This window comes from Benincasa hispida, chromosome 2 (genome assembly GCF_027475165.1).
Source record: "Benincasa hispida cultivar pf3 chromosome 2, pf3_genome.v1.1, whole genome shotgun sequence".
NCBI classification, from domain to species: domain Eukaryota; kingdom Viridiplantae; phylum Streptophyta; class Magnoliopsida; order Cucurbitales; family Cucurbitaceae; genus Benincasa; species Benincasa hispida.
This window is the reverse complement of record NC_143479.1, coordinates 14,278,809-14,298,041: the sequence shown is the minus strand read 5'-3', so window position 1 is coordinate 14,298,041 and position 19,233 is coordinate 14,278,809. Positions and strand designations below refer to the sequence as shown.

The window sequence follows — 19,233 nt, the reverse complement described above, 5'->3', positions numbered from 1 at the left end:
CATTTGTTATACGATCATCCAGTGCTCACCTACACGATCGCCTACCTCATCATGTAGCGTCGCTCACTTACTATACGATCGCATACCCCATCGTGTAACGCTGCTAATTTACTAAATGATCGCATATCCCATCATGTAGCGCTACTAATTTACTAGACGATCGCATACCCCATCGTGTAGCGCTGCTCATTTGCTACACGATCGTCTACCTCATCATGTAGCACTGCTTATTTACTACACGATCAACCAGCGCGCGCAACTCCAATGCCCAGCGCCCATGTCCGTGCAACTTGAGGCTACCGCATGCTTTGCTAACCTCTCAAGACATTGGCTGCCGCATGCTTGTCCCCGCATAGCCTTTCCTCTCGGCCACACTTTAACATCTTTCTACGCCCAAATAACCTCTCAAATGTTCATGGCTAACGCATGGCACAACACCAACGTTTAGCACAAGGCCAACGCATTGTCAAATACTTAAGTCATTTCTTTCTTGGCTTCCAACGCATTGTTCCTTTTTGGCATCATACTTAACTAAATTTTCACTAGTTAAGGCTTAACTCAAAACTACTCAACAATCTATTTAAACATCTAGAATTTTCCTTTTTTTAACATAGAATTTAACTTAAATTTGGTTAATTCCCTTAATTTCCGACTTAAGTAGGAAAAATGAAAATCCAGGTTTTACAAATTTCTACCCTGCCACCTTGAGTTTGAGGAGAGATGTGAAATTGTAAAGTCGACCTTCTTCAATCAGGATTTCATATGGTAGGTTGAGCCTTGTTAGGGGTTTTGTTAGCTAATTTTAGTCTTGGATCAAGTTATTTATACCTATATAATTGTGTTATTGATCAAGAAAATACATACAGAAATCATTCACTTAGATCTTATTTCTCAACGATATACAAAACACATGTTGGTTCCAGCTTCAAGTCTCAAAAGGCGGTAATAATGCTCATACCCCTACCACGCAGCACAGCCTCTATTTATTGGAATCAACGTACTGCACTGCACGATGACCGGAAGGTCAACCACAAGAGACTAAAGGCGTAATTTGTTGGAGATTTCAAAATTGAGAATATCTTCCATAGAATGCTGAAGAAACGTGTATGAACTTAGAAGTTGGAGATTTTCTCCTTTAATTAAACTAGTCAAATCGTTCCAAATAGCAGGAAGGCATGAGCCCTCTAACATAGTGAAACAGCTATATCCATCCACAGTTCGTTTAAAATACATGTAGGGCAGCAAAACCAACAAATTTACATATATCCCCACAAACCTATCCAGTCACAAGCGGCAGTTGCATCAACTCTTCGTGGTTTTTGTCATCAGGTTTTAATGTTATCACAACCACATTGAACTAACTCAAGCACAGTTGCTTCTATCATTAGCTCCATAGTATCCAAATCACCTCCTGATAAGTTGTTTTGAGAACGTGCAAAAATGTCCAACACGAGATGACCCTCTTATGGCAGATAGGAAGCAGCATTAATAACTTGCACATGGAATATCTAGGCCATTTTGTGCAGTCCAATATTCAAATCGGATGAAATGGAAACAAGAAAAGGAAGAGAATGGAGCCAAACAGCTTTGAAGACGCGTTTCTGATGAGCTTTAATCGATTGAGATGGCATGTGAGAATTATACCTGATGTCAAAAACATGAATTATAGGATCTGATGAACCAGATGTAAGGTGTAAACCATTAGGTGACCATGCCTGATTTATCAGAGCTGATTGAGATTCACTGCTTTCTTGCTTCCAGCCAAAACCGTGGACTTCTTTCTGTTCCAGTCTAATGTCAAATAATCTAAGTTGCTTTTCTGGACTTCTGCATGTAAGACAGTAAAAGCACCATTGAGTGTTTTATAGACCAATGTCTTACACATAAGTAGTCAGTCCAGGGGTCAATATCTATTAATTTGAAAACAGGTTCCATTCAAGAGAAGTACTTAATTATGGCAGGTCAATTCCTATTAGTTGACTATTGACGTTGTACTTGTTTTCATTTGGAAATCAAATTTCTCAATTGAAAACGTATTTAAATTTTAAAAAGCGAGGATAAAACCATTGAGAGAAAAGAAAAGCTATACACATATTTCTAAATATTGAAGAAACTTGCAGATAACGACAACAAAGAATCTAATAGGAGGAGCAAAAAAGTAATTTCTTACCCTGTTTGAACCATGAACAGGTTAAAGTCACGTGGATTAGGCAAGACACTCATACATTTATTCTCTAATTGATGCTTGAAGAGTACACTTCCTACTTGAACATCAAAACCAAGGATTCTCTTGTCTGCACCTGCAGAAAGTACAATTTGCTTCATCTGCATCCCTGAGACACCCATGACAGCTGAAGAGTGCAGATTCCTGTGCAATAGCTCTGGTTTCCATGTGTTCTGTTTATCTTTCATAGTCCATAGAACGACAGCGTGGTCACTGCCACCAGTAATGAATGGAACAGATTCCCAAGGCAAGAAACTAATGCTGTTGATAATGCCTTTAACATGAGGCTTATCCTCTAAGAAAGTAACACTGGCCTTCTGTCAATAGATATATACATAGAAAAGCCTACTCAAACTGAGGTGTTATAGAATAACATCTTTTGAGGAAACAGCATACTTTTTAGCACCAATAATTTGTATCACACGGGACCAAGTATGAAATAGAATAATCAGATCAGCACACAACTTACCTCTTTAGTCCTATTGAAGTTCAAGATCGATATTTGAGAATCTCCACCATCAGCACTGTACACGGAAAATAAGCTGTTTCCATCCGGGTGCCATGCTATATCTTCAGGCCATCTCCTCTGCTTTTGAGACATACAGTCAGTAGTACAAAGAAGAGAAGCAAACAACCTGAAAAAGGATAATGAGGGAAGCAGGGAACAAAAATATAACCTTAAACTCCAATGTGGGGCTTTATATCTAAAAAAACAACTAAAATGAGGATCACGCTAGAAATATGGTTAGGTAATCATAATAATATTGTCATTGGCTGATAAAAGAAATGGTCAGATAGAGAGACTTTCTTCTAGGCCAGACCAAATAAAGCTTTTGACAATAACCAAGGTAAATTACCTTTTTGGTCCCTAAGATTTAGGTAACATATCACTTTCTTCCCTAAGTTTCAAAATGTTACAATCAAGTCTTCAACATTCATAAAATAAAGACTGGATTGTAGATTAAATTGACATTTTGGTCGAAACTAAAAGACTAAAAAGTCATTTATCCTAAATTAAATAAAATGTGATCAAAACCGATCATACTACATTTATTGACTATAATCACTATTCTAAAAAAGAACAGATATTTTGCATCTTTTGGGTAGCTAAGAAAGACTGGACTGTAGATCTATAGCATATTTCCATTAGCCTTTTTCCTTTAACTGCTAATATCATTTTTAAAAAAAATTAATCTCTTGTTCAAAAAAATTAATGAAAATTAGTCATAGTGTAAGTACTGGAGAACCAAACATGCACTTTTCTACTGTATTAGAGTTTTAACAGTTTAACAATTTTTTAGAACTCAGGCACAATCAATGGTTTGACCTTTGCTATAATATAGAATTAGGCAATAGTTATTTAACCTATTTTTTTTAAAAATAAAATATTGATTTAGACTTACCGTTATTTCTATCCAATCTAAATAACCATAATTAATTAATGAAAGTAGTAAAATAAAGAGTTTAAATATGCAATAGCACGCATTCAAATATTTGAAGATTAAATTTTATAAAAGAAACATATAATTGAAGATTAAAACAAAGGTTTTTATAGTCCCAATATTCCGTTTGGGTTAAGTTCAACACAAGTAAGAAAACAATTGAGAAAGACTTACCCCTTGGACTGAACTTGCCACAGGTTGATCACTCCATCCAAAGCACTACATAAGTCCCAACATCAAGCACTTGTTAGAGAAGGTAACCCCAATGCTTACCATCTTGTACATTATACTATAAATATAGAAATTTAGCAGGGGCTTCTTTAACAAAAAAACAAAAAAACAAAAAACCAAAAAACCAAAAAACCAAAAAACCAAAAAACCAAAAAACAAAATAAAAGCAAACAAACAATTAATATGCTGAGAGGAATGCCATTAAGGATTCCTGAAGGTATATTCCTTTTTTGAATAAGAAACAATTTAATTGATCGAATGAAATACCTAAGAATATACAAAAAGGATCCTAACAAAGGGTATACAAAAGATGCTTCCAATTTGAAATAAGAAAAGAGAAACTGTGGCTCTTGATGCCTGGGATGGCCATTCAAACTGCAAAAACCGAACCGAAAACTCAGTGAACCGAAAAATGCGGTTCGGTCCGGTTGAAACCAAATTAATTTGGTTCGGTTCGGTTTCAATTTCGAAAACCGAATTTGAAACTGAACCAAACCATTTTTAACTAATATATATATATATATATATATATATATATATATATATATATATATCATTTATATATTTATATATTAAAAAAAGAGTAAAACCGAATTTAAAACCGAAGAGTTTTTAATTTAAAAAACAAAACCGAATTTAAAACCAAACCGAACCGAATCGTTTTTAATTAAAAAAATATAATATAGATTTTTTAAAAATACCAAAATCATATTTAAAACCGAACCGAATCGCATATATGCAGTTCAGTTCGGTTCGATTTGAACCAATAAGTCGGTTCGGTTTCACACATTAGAAAATTCGGTTCGGTTTGATTTGACCATCAAACCGAACCATTTCCATGTATCTTTACACCAAAAGAAAGCATTCAAAATGTATTATGAGCAGCTCTACAATTACTCAAAAAAAAAAAAAAGAGGCATTTAGATTTAGATGAAGATTCTTCAGTGAGTGTCAGTAGTGAAGATTCAGATTGCTTTAGGGCTGAGGTTGTTTAATAAGAGTCAAAGTTTGTCGATGACTTTGGGCATGATTTCAATGCTTTGTTTCAAGAAGAAGAAATTTCAAGGTATGAGGAGGCTAGAGCTTACTGTTTTACTTCTCTGCAAGCTTCCGAAATCCCTTCCCATCTTGTGTCTATAGTTGAAGCTTGTGGTTTACAGTTGGGTTGATGCCCGAGTTCTTCCTGTTGGAGGTTTATGAGGTGCTTCTAAGGCTGAAGTTTTAGGTCTAAAGTTGAGTTGTTTGCTCGGGTTTTGTTGTTAGTTCAACTTTGAAGAGGGGTCATCAGTTGTTTATTAAGGAAGGAGATGCTACAACTTCTTTAGTGGAGGAAGGGGTTGTATTTCAGACTTCATTTTCTGAGGCTTGGTTTTAGCTTCCTGTTTAACCCGGCTCAGAAGTCTGTTCGCTGTCTTTGGTTCTTGTTAATTTTTGGTTGGTTGGTTTGTCTCAAATTTTTCAAGATGATTGGATCTACTTGGTGCACTCCCTACCAGCCTTTTGAAATTTTTCCTTTCAAGGCCTAAGTATTATTTGGAGTTCTTTCATTTTTCCAGCATATGGTTACTTCTTTGTTTCTTTGTTGAATTGAGTTGTATTGTTTCTTCTTTGTGATTGGGTCCTCTTGTCTAAGGCCTTTTGTTTTCCTTGATAATCTACCATGTACTTTGAGCATTAGCCTCACTCATTATATCAATGAAGAGGCTTGTTTCCGCTAAAAAAAAAATGACTAACTCTAAAATCTCCTTGGAAGATTTGACGATATCTTGAAAAATCCTAGCATTTCTTTCTTCAATCTTCCACAAATGATACTGGTTCATATTCGTTCTTTGTCGCTCTTGAAAGGATGGTCAGTATACAATGATTTAATCCAATCGAGAGAGTCATTAGGGGTAACCAGGGACCATAAAAAAACTGCAGCAACTTCCAACCAAAAATTGTCCACAAAAAGGCAAGTGATGAACAAGTCACTGAGAGATTTGTGGCTCTTTTGACAAAGGCAGCACCATGATGGAGAGAGATAGTTCCAGCATTCCAGGGACAGCGTTTTTGCAACCTATCCATAGTGTTGAGACATGAGTGTACAATCTCCCAAATAAGGAATTTGATCCTTTTAGGGCCTTTGATCTTCCAAACCCTCTTGATGATAATCTGAGAGCTAGTTGGTTGTGATTCGAGGAGATGAGAATAAAGGGAGTTGGTTGTCAAGACCCCATTATTGTCAAGATTCCAAACCCATGAGTCAGCGGCTTGTGTCAAAACAATATTGGGGATGTGGTGTGTAAGATCAGCCCATTCCTGAATTTCCTCATCCTTGAGGTTCCTCCTTAATCTCATTTCCCAAAAACCATTCTGAATGTTCCATATATCAGTGATGGAGGCTTCCTTGGTTTCTGGAATAGCAAACAGCCTGGGATAAGTCTGATAAGGGAGGGGGGTTATTTCCAAACCATGTATCGGTCCGTCCAAAAAGCAGTAGAGGCACCATTTCTGTGTTTGCAATGGATATTTTGATAAATTTGTTCTCTGTTTCACAATGTACTTTCATGGACTTCTAGAAGATGCATTGATTGATTCCACAGTCTTCAAACAAAGTGCTTGGTTCCATATTTTGCCTTGATGAGCTTTCTCCATGGGGCCTTTTTTCCACTCCAAACCGCAAAATCCATTTGGCCAAGAGAGATTTCTTCTGCTGTTTAATATCAATAATGCCCAGGCCTCTTTGTTTGAGTGGTTTTTTGAGAATGTCCCATTTGAGATTCTGAGAAGATGGTTAATATGGTTACTTCCTCTCCCAGACCACAGGAAGTTATGAAATAATTGCTCCTGGAGATATATTCAAAGTACAAAAGAGTTGATCTGGTCCAATTTATCTTATAAGGTTGGAAATGGCTGCCCTACCAGTTTTTGGTCTGACTATTGACTGGGGTATTTTTCTCACAGATTCCGATCATTATATGCAATTTCTCAGAAGACTAATGGATCGATATCTGAATTTTGGGAGTCATCTATAGGCAGTTGGAATTTCCTTTCTATGAGAAATCTAAAGGATATTGAAATTGATAAATGGGCCATATGTGATGCTTGGTGCTGGAAATTAGAGAAAAATAGGGTGCTCTCTGCTAAATCCATCACTTCCTTATTGGCCTCTAAAGGTGATGAGAGCCTCAAACTTAGGAATTAGAGTACTAAGAAAAGTTGTTATGCTGATTTGTTACAAATAGTATGGGTAACAATGGAGGGTAAGCAATCACTTCAAAAAAAATGGAGGGTAAGCATTGAAATAACTCAAATTACTAGGCTTGTCTTGTAGTTTAGTTATCTTTTATATTTTATACATATTCCTGTTTTGTTATATGTATGTGCATTTGTATTCTGTGTATTCCTTCATATGCATCTATATTTATGTCTTTTCTAATAAAACCATCGCTTACCTGGTAACAAAAAGTTGGTCATTAACTGGAGATGGAGCAAGGCTTCTCAGTTTTCTCCTGTGCCGACTAGAAAAATAATAACTAGCATCTCGCTGGTCAGTCAATGGGGAAGAGCTACTCCTTACTAATGGAATCAATTCCTTGTGATCTTTTTGCTCTAACATACACAATGCAGACATCATGAGTGCAATGGGAGAACCTGAGTTGTAGTACAGTACATCATCTGAAACTAATGAAGTAGCATGAGAAAAGATGGCACTTAAACAAAGTGTTGAAGCATTACCAAACTTTCTTCTTTTCCTATCACTTTGATCATCAACAACTCCCCCGATAGAAGAGACCATACAAGGTTTTTCCTGTTCACCTGTTGTGGCAAGATTAGAGCGATTGGGAATTGAAGGGCTGTGACTGGAACCAAGAAGTCCTTTTTCTTCAGAACCTGACAGTATTCAAATTAGGACATCAGAGATAGTAGGAACAGTAGTAAAAGCTGAATGCAGTGTAAACTAACTAGGCAGATTACATAACAACCTCCATTGGAATGAATAGGATTGGCTGATCTAGGCTCAGCCTCCACACATTTGAACCCACAATCCTGAGAACTTCTTGATGGCAAAGTATAACGCAGACCTCGAAAGCGGGCCAACAAAGATTCAGATTCCTGTAACCGCTTCTCTGCTTCCTCTAGCTGTAGAAGTTTTGCAAGTGCATATGAACTGATAATATGTTTTCAAATATTTCAAGAGACCTAACAAGAAAGCTTGTCCGATGAGCCCTAAAATTAAAAGATATGCCATTCCTGGCTTCAAGCAAGTAATGGAATCACATAAAATACGAAGGTAACATTTCTGATATGTAATAGACAAAAAAGAAGGAACCAGTCCAGCATTTCAAACTAAAGTTTGATAATGTTCGGACTCCGGAGATTAAAAAGAAATGCGGTGTTAAGAGACGAGGTATTGAGTCGACTTGACATTGTTGCCGGTCAGGTATAATTACCAAAAAGATGAAGCGTTAAAGGAGAATTAATAAGGAAGGGTACAGAAACTAGGAGTGAAAACCTGACGAGAGTAGTAGGAAATACGCCGCTGGAGATGGTGAACTTCACGAGTACGATGCTCGACTAGAGCAATGAGTGCCGCCTCTTGGTCGTCGGTGGTACTATTGCATTCATCTGGTTCTGCCATAGCGGTTTCAGGTCACTGCGCATAGCAAAGTTCCTCTACTTCGGGTTTCTTCACCGGAAAAAAAATTTCTCTGTACTTTATGTCAAAAAAAAAAAAATACCTTTAAACTTAAAGAGGGAAAATAAGACACCAAAAATTTAATTTGAGATAGAAACGGTTGGCGTTTTGTTTTAAAAATACTCTTAAATTTTTTTTCTAAAATATTAAGAACATCTTTATGAATTGAAATTATTAATACCTCGCTGCAAAAGTGATACTAATTCTTATATAAAATATTCCTAAATTTCATGCTTTGTAGGGTGATAGTCAACGATTTTCTCAATTTTGAAATAAATCGAAACTGAAACGAACCTAATTGGTTTTATAAAATAGAGAACTAGTAGTTTGGATTTTAATTGAATGGGTTTCATGTTGGTTTGGTTTTCAGTTTTGGGCCCAATTTGTCATTTTCCTTCTTCTCCTTCTTTTTTAATTTTATTTCAGTATTTGTTTTGAATTAATTTTTTCAAATTAAAATTTGGCCAGTTTCTTTTGTATAGATTAAAATTGTGTAATTTCATTTATTCTTCTAAATAATAATAATTGGGTTAAAGGAGAGAGCGGCCATGACTAATGCTCTTTACACAATCAGGATAAGCTTAGTCTAATTAATCCTATGCAATCATCTCATATCCTCAACATTTTTCATACATACGTTGTTAAAAGGTTTTAATTAATTTAACCATAAGAACTATCATTAATGGATGCTATGTTATCATTAATTAGTACACTTTGAATTAACTCAAGATGTTACATATCTGTAAGGTAAAATGTTCAAACTTCCATCTTTTATATAATTAAACTAAAAACAAAGGTTTGGTTATGCAAGTTACCATGCTTGAGAATAGACTTTCATCTAACATGATTTACATACAAACAAAATAACCAAAATTCTGAAAAAATAATGATAAATTCTCTCAGTAGGCAACGGCTAAGATAAATTCAATGATCGAATAAAATGACGAAAGATTGATTCTCAGAGATGGGTTTGTATATTACTTCCATTGGAGCTTCCATTCTCAGAGATTGTAGGAAAGAACGAGATTGAGAGTATCTCGCTCTCTCTGAACCTCTCGCTCTCTCAATCTCGTTCTCTCCTACAATCTCGCTGAATATCTCGCTCTCTCCTATTGTATATTCAATTTTTTTATATTATAAAGTTGTACATTATTCTTTTAATTAAATTGTACATTATTATTTTAATTAAGTTGTACATTATTCTTTTAATTAACTTGTACATAACTTTTAATTAACTTGTCTTGTACATTATGCTTCTAATTAAGTTGTACATTATTCTTCTAATTAAGTTGTAAATTATTCTTTTAATTAAGTTGTACATTATTCTTTTAATTAAGTTGTACATTATTCTTCTAATTAAGTTGTACATTATTCTTTTAATTAAGTTGTACATTATTCTTCTAATTGAGAAACAAATATTTTTTTAATTGAGAAATAAATTTTTTTTTCAGATTATGGCTTTAAACCCAGGACCTGTTGATCCCGATGTTTTGTACGACCAGTCCATTCATCGATCATCTGTTGTATGACGAGATCGTACTACTAGAGAAATATCTTGCAGGTGTCGAGAGGCAGTTCTCCAGTGCACTATCCCGCTCCACCCTTGAATACTACCGCTACTGTGCACATCTAGATTCTATGGGGTTGCTAGTTTAGTATTTATTCAGTTGGACTGGCATCTGATCACAGCCTTGGTCGAGAGATGGAGGCCCGAGACGCATACATTCTATATGTCTGTTGGAGAGTGCACTATCACTCTACAAGACATAGAAGTGTTGTTGGGGTTACTTGTTGACAGTGAGCCGGTCACCGGAGTGATGTACGATGACTAGTTAAAAGTTTGTCAACTGTACCTCGGTGCGACTCCACCTGCCGACAAGATTAAAGGATCAAGGTTAAGTTTAATATGGTTAGGAACACAATTTCGTCAGCTCATAGATGATGCAGACGAGGAAACTATCATAAGATATACACGAGCATATATACTACAAATGATGGGTGGAAGTCTGTTTTCAGATAAATCAAGCCATTTTGTTCATTTGATGTTCTTGCCACTGTTAGCCAACCTCTATGATGCGGGGCGGTATTCGTGGGGTGGAGCATGCTTAGCATGGTTGTATAGATAACTATGCAAAGCAACAAGACCTGAGATTCAAGAGATAGTTGGGCCTCTCATACTTTTGCAACTATGGGCTTGGGAGCGATTTCCAACAATGGCTCCACAGCTACATGTTAATGATGCTCAGTTAGTTGGACGAGCCCACAGTTCTCGGTATGTTGTTTTAATTCAATTTAATTTTTATATCACTGATCTAGTTAATTTAAATTCTAAATTATCAATTTAAAAATTTAGGTGGAGAGACAAATTTTGTGTGACTAGGACAGCCACACATGTAGTCAGCCAGTATAGATACATGTTTGATCTGCTTCAACCTGAACAGGTACATTAGATTGAACCTAATTGATTATTTTATACACATTTTTGTTGTATTTGTCTTTAATATTTTCTAACATAATATTTTGTGTTTCGGGTTATTTGGGAGCCGTACAAAATTATTATGCATACTTTGCCTAATTTTTGTACGAATGGTCAAAACATATGGCGGACGATGAGTCCTCTCATATGTTTTCACATTAGTGAGTAGCATCTTCCTGACAGGGTGATGAGACAATTCAGTTTTCAGCAGGATGTCTCATCGCCTTGTAATACTAAACCCGTACTGCATGATATTTACCTAAGGACTGGAGATTGGTCCGAAAAAGTTACACATGGTAGTGCGATGGCACTATCGTGCAAGGTTTATTGCAGTGGAGGTTTTTCTTAAATAGTTTAACAAAGATGTCACTCCAAAATATATTTATTGGTATAATAATATCATTAGGCACTACGTCACTCGTTTGGGAGCAACTGTAGGTCATCGGGTAAATGAATATTATCTAATTATTTTTAATTTAAATTTATTTTAAATATTGTCTAATTGTTTTATAATTCATAGAGATTGAATAACCGTAGACTCCATGAGGTTGCGAATGATCCGAACCAGGTTCTTGCTATATGTAGTGACAACCAAAGCTATATGGAGGAAATTCATTATATGTACGATATACCTATTATTCCTCCACTAACTCCTAGACGTAAAGGACTTGTTCAGGAAGAGGATGAGTTTAATGAGGTTGCACATAATGTGGAAGAGTTGCCCCCTATGATGCAGACACAGAGTCAAACTGATTATGTTAGTCCGATGATGATGATGCCAACATTTGGTTCAAGACATTATGACTGAGAGGTTGGTCCTTCGTCTTCATACGTGCATGGACATGGTCGGGGTCGTGGAGAGCATAATGAATATTTATATTATGAAGCGCCTGCAGAAGTACCAAAGCAACATCAAGAAGAACTCGAGCAACCTCAAGTTCGAAGTCGACGACGACAACCAACTCGAAATCGACGATGTCCGCCTTGTGGGACACATTGATTTTTGTAATTATTTTTATATAAATGAGATATTTAATTTACATTTTTTTATTTTTATGAGATATTATTTTTTTAATTTATTCTTTTTATATATTATCTATAGTAATTATTTTGATATAGAAGCTTTTAAATGTCACTGACATAAATAACAACATCAGATAGTCTAAATCTAAAAAATTAGGTGAAAAAAACTTCAATATTCAAATTTACATATTTTAGATAATAATTTGGGAACATAATAATCAAATCAACACTCAAAACCTTCACATGCAAGTCTATAAATAAGACTAATTGATATAAAGAACAGAACTTTTAATCACAGTAGTGAGGTCAATAGTTTAAAAGATTTTACAGTAATGATCTTGGATTCCTTTTGTACATTGTTACCAAGCTTTTGATGGAGTTTTTTCCTTTTTTAAAAAAGAATATAAATAATAATAAAATATTTTTAGAAATTGTTTTTATAAAATGAAAAATTAAAAAAAGAAGAAGAAGAAAGAAAGAAGAAGGTGGAATGGGGAATGGGGAACTAAATAAAGAAAAAAAGGGAAATTTGTACGGATATCTCACTCTCGCTCAAAATCTCGCTCTCGTTCTCATGATCTCGCTCTCGCTCTCTCAAACTCTCACTCTCTCTCAAAATCTCGCTCTCTCTCAAATCTCGCTCTCTCTTACTCTTCCCTCTTTCGTTCTCTCTCAATACAAAATTATTTATAACACATTAAATAATTATGAGTGTTATGAGAAAGGTATTTCGTTTTCTCCACATCAAATCACTTGAGGTAAAAAAACTACCCTTCATGAAGTTTCCAAAAAAAAAATAGACCAAAAAAGAAAAAAAACTGGAAACTCCCAAGTTAAGAAGCTTCGTGTCAGATATGCACCAATCAATGGGTTAGAAAGAATAACATATCAAGCTGGAAACTCCCAAGTTAAAAAGAAAAAAACTGGAAACTCTCGCTCTCTCTCAATATCTCGCTCTCTCTCTTACTCTTCCCTCTTTTGTTCTCTCCCAATGCAAAATTATTTTTAACCCATCAAATAATTATGAGTGTTATGAGGAAGGTCTCCGGAATGAGGAAGGTCTTTCATTCTTTCCACATCAAATAATTATGAGAAAGGTCTCTGGAATGATAATTAAACAGACTCAATAATAATGTTAGGGCAAGGTCGAGGGTTCAAAGTTCGACGTACAAAAATTCGAAAGGGGAAGGTCGAGGGTTCAAAATTTGATCTATGTAGGTCGATTTTTCAACCCTCGACTTATTTAAAAAAATAAAAAACAACAATATTTTTACAAATAGCTTGAAAACAACAATATTTTCCTAAATAGATTCTAAAAGGACAATATCCTTTTAATTTTCCCCTAAAATGAGTGTGTATGTATGGATATATATATACCGGTAGAGTGTGTTACAAAATAAAGATGTTCTGCATCTTTTTAAATTGATATATATATATATATATATATATATACTCGAAGGAAAAACTAAAGTGAATTCTTTATTTTGTTCCAAGCGTCAAATTTTCATTTAATTCCAAACTATCCACAAAAAAAACTCATTTATTCTATGAATTTATTCTTGTTGATACCGACTCAATTGAAATTACCATAACAAGAATAAAGACGACCCCAATAGAATTTCCTTTTCAAAAGTTAGAATTCTTCGTATTCTAACTCTCACAAAATGGAATCAAAGTATTTATACCGAAAAAAGATTTTCTCATCAATTTTCTACACAAACTTATTCACACATCGATTATCAAAATGCTTGGTATAATATGTTTTGGTGAAACAATTTTAATCATTCTTGGTTCATAATGTTTGAAAAAACATGTATTCACAATTTTCCATTATGGCTTAATGATTAGTGGGATATATTTGGCTTTAAAGAGGCTATCCTACCATACACAATTCTTGAAAGTTTTAAATACTTTTCAAATAATATTTTCTTAAATTCTTTTGACTTAACTCTACATTTTTCAAATTACTTTCATCTAGCATGGATCTTTTGCTGGAATTATTTTGTTACAGAATCAAATGGCATCTCCCGCCTATCTCGATCATATCAAATTAAGTGGTGGGACAAATTCAACACAGTTGTTGCTTCAAAAAATGTGGTGGAAAAATGGTTTTCCATCTATCCCCATAACATGAAGCCAAACCTACAAAAGAATCAACAATTTTTTACTCAAAAATCAAGATTGATAGCTACAATGGCACAAGTATCAAATGAAGAAGAGTTCGATATTATTCTTCAACAAATTTTGTCTCCATCCACTATCAGCCAAGAAGAAAATACATCAAACATTTAAGAAGAAGAGGATGACAACAAATTTGCAAATTTTGTGCGTCACATCCACATGCCAATTCAATCAAATAAGTAGATGACAAAATCCAATTGAAGACAAAACGTTATACGCATGTCAAACTTAGGTTTCAATGTATCGTACAAATGTTTGGTTTTTAGACTTTAGGTGTCATGTGTCCTATAACGTTTCCACCCAATGTAATGCATGGTAAGCTTCCTACCTCAATAAAGGAGGCTTAGTATGAATCTAGGGACACAAGTTTTTCCTTCGGACAAGTTTTTCCTTACGCATCTTTTTAGCTTTTGCCTTGAGAGAAAATCAAGAGAACTTGTACCTTGTGTTATAAAGTTCTTCATTTCTCCGAAACAATTCAAGTAAGTTCATATTTCCAATACCTTCTTCATTTACATCAATTTTTCTTTATTTACATCAACTTTTCTTTATCAATTTTTATAATTTCAAAAATTAATTTAGTCTTCTTTTATTAACTTTCAATTTACACAAAGTTTTCATCATCATTTCAAACACATATTATATTAAACATTTACCTCATCATTAGCAATATACTCATTTCTCCATTCTATTATCATAATTTTCCATTCCATAATTTTTTATTTCATCTCTCTTTGCCACGTGTCAGCCATGCATGCTTCCACCAACTCCATTTACTCCATATTCTTCATGCCACAAACACATCATGTGTCCATTTCTTCCATGCTTTATTCCATGCTTTATATATATATGTGTATATATATATAATTGATTCAATTTGGTTCCATTTTGATGGGCTTTTAATAAAAAAACCAAACCAAACCAATAACTTTGATTTTCTTCCAATACAAACTAATATGTCCAATGTTCTACTAAAAGATCAAACCAAACAAATGTATTAATTAGGATCAACTAATTTGTGGGTTCAAAAATAACAAAGCACTAACCGGGATGAAAATAAAAATGAAACATTTTTATTGAAAAGACGATCTAAAATTGAACATTTAAAATACATGATAAAAATAAAACAAATTTTAAAATGCAGGGATGAAAATAAAATTTTCACCAAATATAAAATAATTGAGCCATTGTTGTTTTTTTTAAGGAATAATTAAGGCATTTTTTGATTGCCTAAGAGTCTTGTGAAATAGTAAAGGAGCCATCATATCTCTCCCTCAGTTACTTATTGGGTTTTTTATATGGATGGCCTCATTTTGGAGGCCCAAATGAAAAATGACCACCGGTAGAAAAAGTAATGGAAAGTGGTCTTTTGTTTACGTCATAAGCATGAGATTTTACTGATTCGCCCCTAAGATGCACACCACGCGTCTGTCAATACGAATTTACTTGATCTTCGATGGCTCGTCACTCATTCCTCGATGCACGATCACTCGATACCCAGCTTCATAGTCACTGATACGGCTGTAATCAACACATGTGTACTCGATCATATCCATGCCATACTCGATACTCGATTACTTTATACTCGATTCTCTTGAATTCATAACCCATTTGAAGGTGTTTGAAGTCCATTATTTCACCACTTTCGATGAGCTTAGACGATTCTCTTTGTTCATCCGATTGTATATCCTTCAATGACGACACCTCTACACTCAAAACTCGACTATCTCTAGATCAGGTAACATTCTTCTCCTTGCTTATATTTTAGCATCAGTCACTCGAAACTCGACTATCTTTGCATCATGTTCCTCGATATGCACTTGCATGTTACTTGATACTCGATTGACATAGTTTTCATTTCTTTTTTCATATCTTACATGTTTGGTTGGACTTCGAGTTTGTTTCGTTTTGATTTTCATATTTTTGTTATTTCGGACCATTTAGAATTTAGGGTTTGAGTTGGATAATGCATGAAGGTGGAAAATCAAACTGAATGCTCGATAATTGACCATCTAGTCACTTGTAATGTAGTGAGTAAGGAACACCATGTAGCATGTATCGGTTATCGAGAAATCGAGTATCGGATATCGAGCAATTGAGTAGTGAGGAATGATATCTTGTATCGTGCATCGAGTATTGAACATAATTCTCATTTACCCCTATTTTTTGTTGTTCTGTGTAGTATGGCTAGACAATTCAAGATTCCTCCCCAGGATCGTTTCCCAAGCCAAGCAACCTACCTATCCTCTCACATTGGGATGACTAACAAGATAGTGAAAGAGAAGCTTACTCCCACCCAGTTTGCCCTCTTAAGGAAGATGGTAATTGGGAAATTCGTGGACATGGACATTATCTTCAACAGTTCATTGGTCCATTACATTCTACTGAGGCAGGTTATAGATGATAGGAAGGATGCAATGACATTCGATTTGAACGGTATGATTGTAACATTCACCAAATAAGACTTCCAATTGGTGACGAGATTGTGGCAGTCACCTAATCCAATAGTTGTGAGGAAGGTTGAGGTAACTGGATCACTATGTAATAGGTACTTCAAGAATGATTTTGCGGGGGACATTCATATTGCTACTTTAGAGACAGTGTACAAGGAGATAGAGTTTGAGAACGACATGGATGCTGTAAATATGACATTGGTCTATACACTGAATTGGGTATGATGGGAAGGGAGAAAACGAAGGCCAATTTCGACAATGCCTTATTAATTAATGTGGAGGATTTAGATGACTTCAATTCCATGGATTGGGGAAATGTGTTATGGGAGAGGGTGTTACTTGGACTACAAAGAGGATTGAGTGATAAAACAGAGAACTACAAGAAAAGGTTCAAGCATAATAAGAACTACATTGTCAAATACAACCTGCTAGGGTTTCTTCATGCATTTCAGGTAATATCCATTCACTAGCCATACAAGATCTACTCACTGTAGTGTCAACGTCGCTTACTACTTATGCTTTTCTTATAATCGTTTATGAATTATGGTAGGTGTGGGCATACAAGATCATTTTAATGGTTGTCAGAAAAGTTGCAACCCAACTAAATGGACATGTCATACCTCGATTCCTAAGGTGGGAGTGTACATACTCACTGCCAACCAAAACAATAGTCCAAGACGTGTTTGAGTCCATCGAGGTTTGTATTACATCACAATTTACTTGGATTTAAAGTGAATGTGACATTATAACTAACAAACTGTTTGTTGTTTTATATAGAAAAGGATCACACCCATACCATTGATCATGTCTAATAGAGAAAGGCGTTATAGGGACACTAAAGTCAATGAACGACCCGTGTACGAGTGCATTGATGCCGAGACGACCTCCTTAGAGACATATAGATCACATCATGATGTGAATGCTCATAGTAACTCCAATGAATACGAGAGTCACGAACATCGGTTTCACGAGTCAGAACTCTAAGAGCATCAGTCTCATGAGCTCCTTACCGACGAGTGCGAGATTCACCCTCCTCATAACGATTCTCACAAGCTCCCTACTGACGAGCACGTGGCTCCAATTGAGGAGTGAGAGTAACCTCGACTGAATACAACCCATGAAGGGTGTAGGCATTCGTACATCACTCTGTGACATAAACCAGAGAGTGTCTATGATGGAGCATAAATTGGATGATGTATAGTCAGACTTAAAAGATGTGAAGTTTGACTTGAGTGTCCTTCGAGCCGGCGTACAAACAATCATCAACCTACTGCGATCATTGTTTCAAGAACATAATATCATCTTAAACTTATTCTAATGTAAATCTATATCATATTGTGTTTGACCTAACATACTTAGTAAATGATATAGGGTTTAAGCATTGAGTCCACCGAGACTATTAATGTAAAACCCGAACCCTAATTACTTTAAGTAAGAGTAAGTAATGTGATGTCTTCTAATGAGCTAAATAAAGCCATGTCTTAGGAAGGGTAGAAGATGTAAGCAAGAAGAAAAAGGCTCTTGGGTAGCTGTGTAAAAGTAGGACAAAACTCGGCTAGGCTAAGGAAGGTCATGCTTGATGATGGAATGCATAATAAGCATATGAATGAGACCATGTCATCTAATGAGGTATGATGCTAAAGTAATATTGTGAGTGAAGTTAGCAAAAGGAAATTTGCTAAATCCTAGCCCTTCATCACCAATAGTGGGCCAGGTGGTATAAGAAGGGTTCATGCTGGATTTTGGGTGGTAATATAAGTAAGAAGGTCGAGTTTATTGGGTCGGTTTGGACAAACTGCTTAGGCTATTTGTGTAATTCCAGTGGCATTCGAAAGCTCTATGTGTCTATTTTGTGGCTGGGCTGCTGGAAGGAAAACTCGTCGGAATAAGGCCGGAAGGGCAAAATAAAGATGAAGGGTTCGTTTCTTGAGTGAATCTAGGCCATCAGTGAAGAATTGAAGCTCCAGGACGAATTACGAAGCGTTTTGAGCTAAAATTTGAGGAAATTTTGTTAACTCAGTTATAAACAACCTTGTAGAATGAAACTTTTTAAGATGAGGCCTGGAAATCGAATTATATAATTTTGAAGTTTGAACTGGAAATTGTTGAACAAGCAGGCAGCTGCTCGAATTGAGGCCAATGATGAAGTTTTGAATCTCTAGATTAAACGACGATGAATTTTGAGCTGAAATTTTAAGGTAATGTTGCTAATAAATTCTAAACATGTTTGTAGAAGGAAGTTTCTTCAAAAGAGGGCTGGATTTTGAGTTATGAATTTTTGAAGTTGTAACAGAGAAGCTGTGTATAAGCAGACAGCTGCTTGGGAAGAACAAGCAAACAACTCATATGGAGAAAGAAGATCTCGCTAATGAAGGAATCTCGCTAATTTTGTGCTAAGGATCTCGCTAATGAAGAAAATCTTGCTAATTTTATGATGAGAATCTCGCTAGAAATTTGGCTGAATCTCGTTGGTAAGGTTGGTATCGCTAGGATGATAGGCTTGCCAGGAAAAGCTTGATCTCGCT

The 19,233-nt window shown here is 35.3% G+C and overlaps 1 protein-coding gene across 6 annotated transcripts; it reads right to left on the bottom strand.

Annotated features, from left to right (window-relative positions):
• Positions 1-1,107: 1,107 nt before the first annotated feature.
• On the bottom strand, positions 1,108-8,623 carry LOC120072326 (uncharacterized). Of its 6 annotated transcripts, none has more exons than XM_090310556.1 (9): positions 8,393-8,623; positions 7,863-8,019; positions 7,615-7,770; positions 7,332-7,488; positions 3,841-3,885; positions 2,694-2,859; positions 2,171-2,541; positions 1,716-1,827; positions 1,108-1,644 (listed from the first exon to the last, which is right to left on the bottom strand). In XM_090310556.1, the coding sequence occupies exons 1-9, from the start codon at positions 8,516-8,518 to the stop codon at positions 1,639-1,641; spliced, it is 1,296 nt and encodes a 431-aa protein (XP_090166682.1). In that variant the 5' UTR covers positions 8,519-8,623; the 3' UTR covers positions 1,108-1,638. The 6 variants fall into 6 exon arrangements, with proteins under 6 accessions (XP_090166682.1, XP_038880726.1, XP_038880725.1 ...); XM_039024798.2 differs by having other exon boundaries at positions 7,332-7,530; positions 8,393-8,613; XM_039024797.2 differs by having other exon boundaries at positions 1,108-1,827.
• Positions 8,624-19,233: the final 10,610 nt, after the last annotated feature.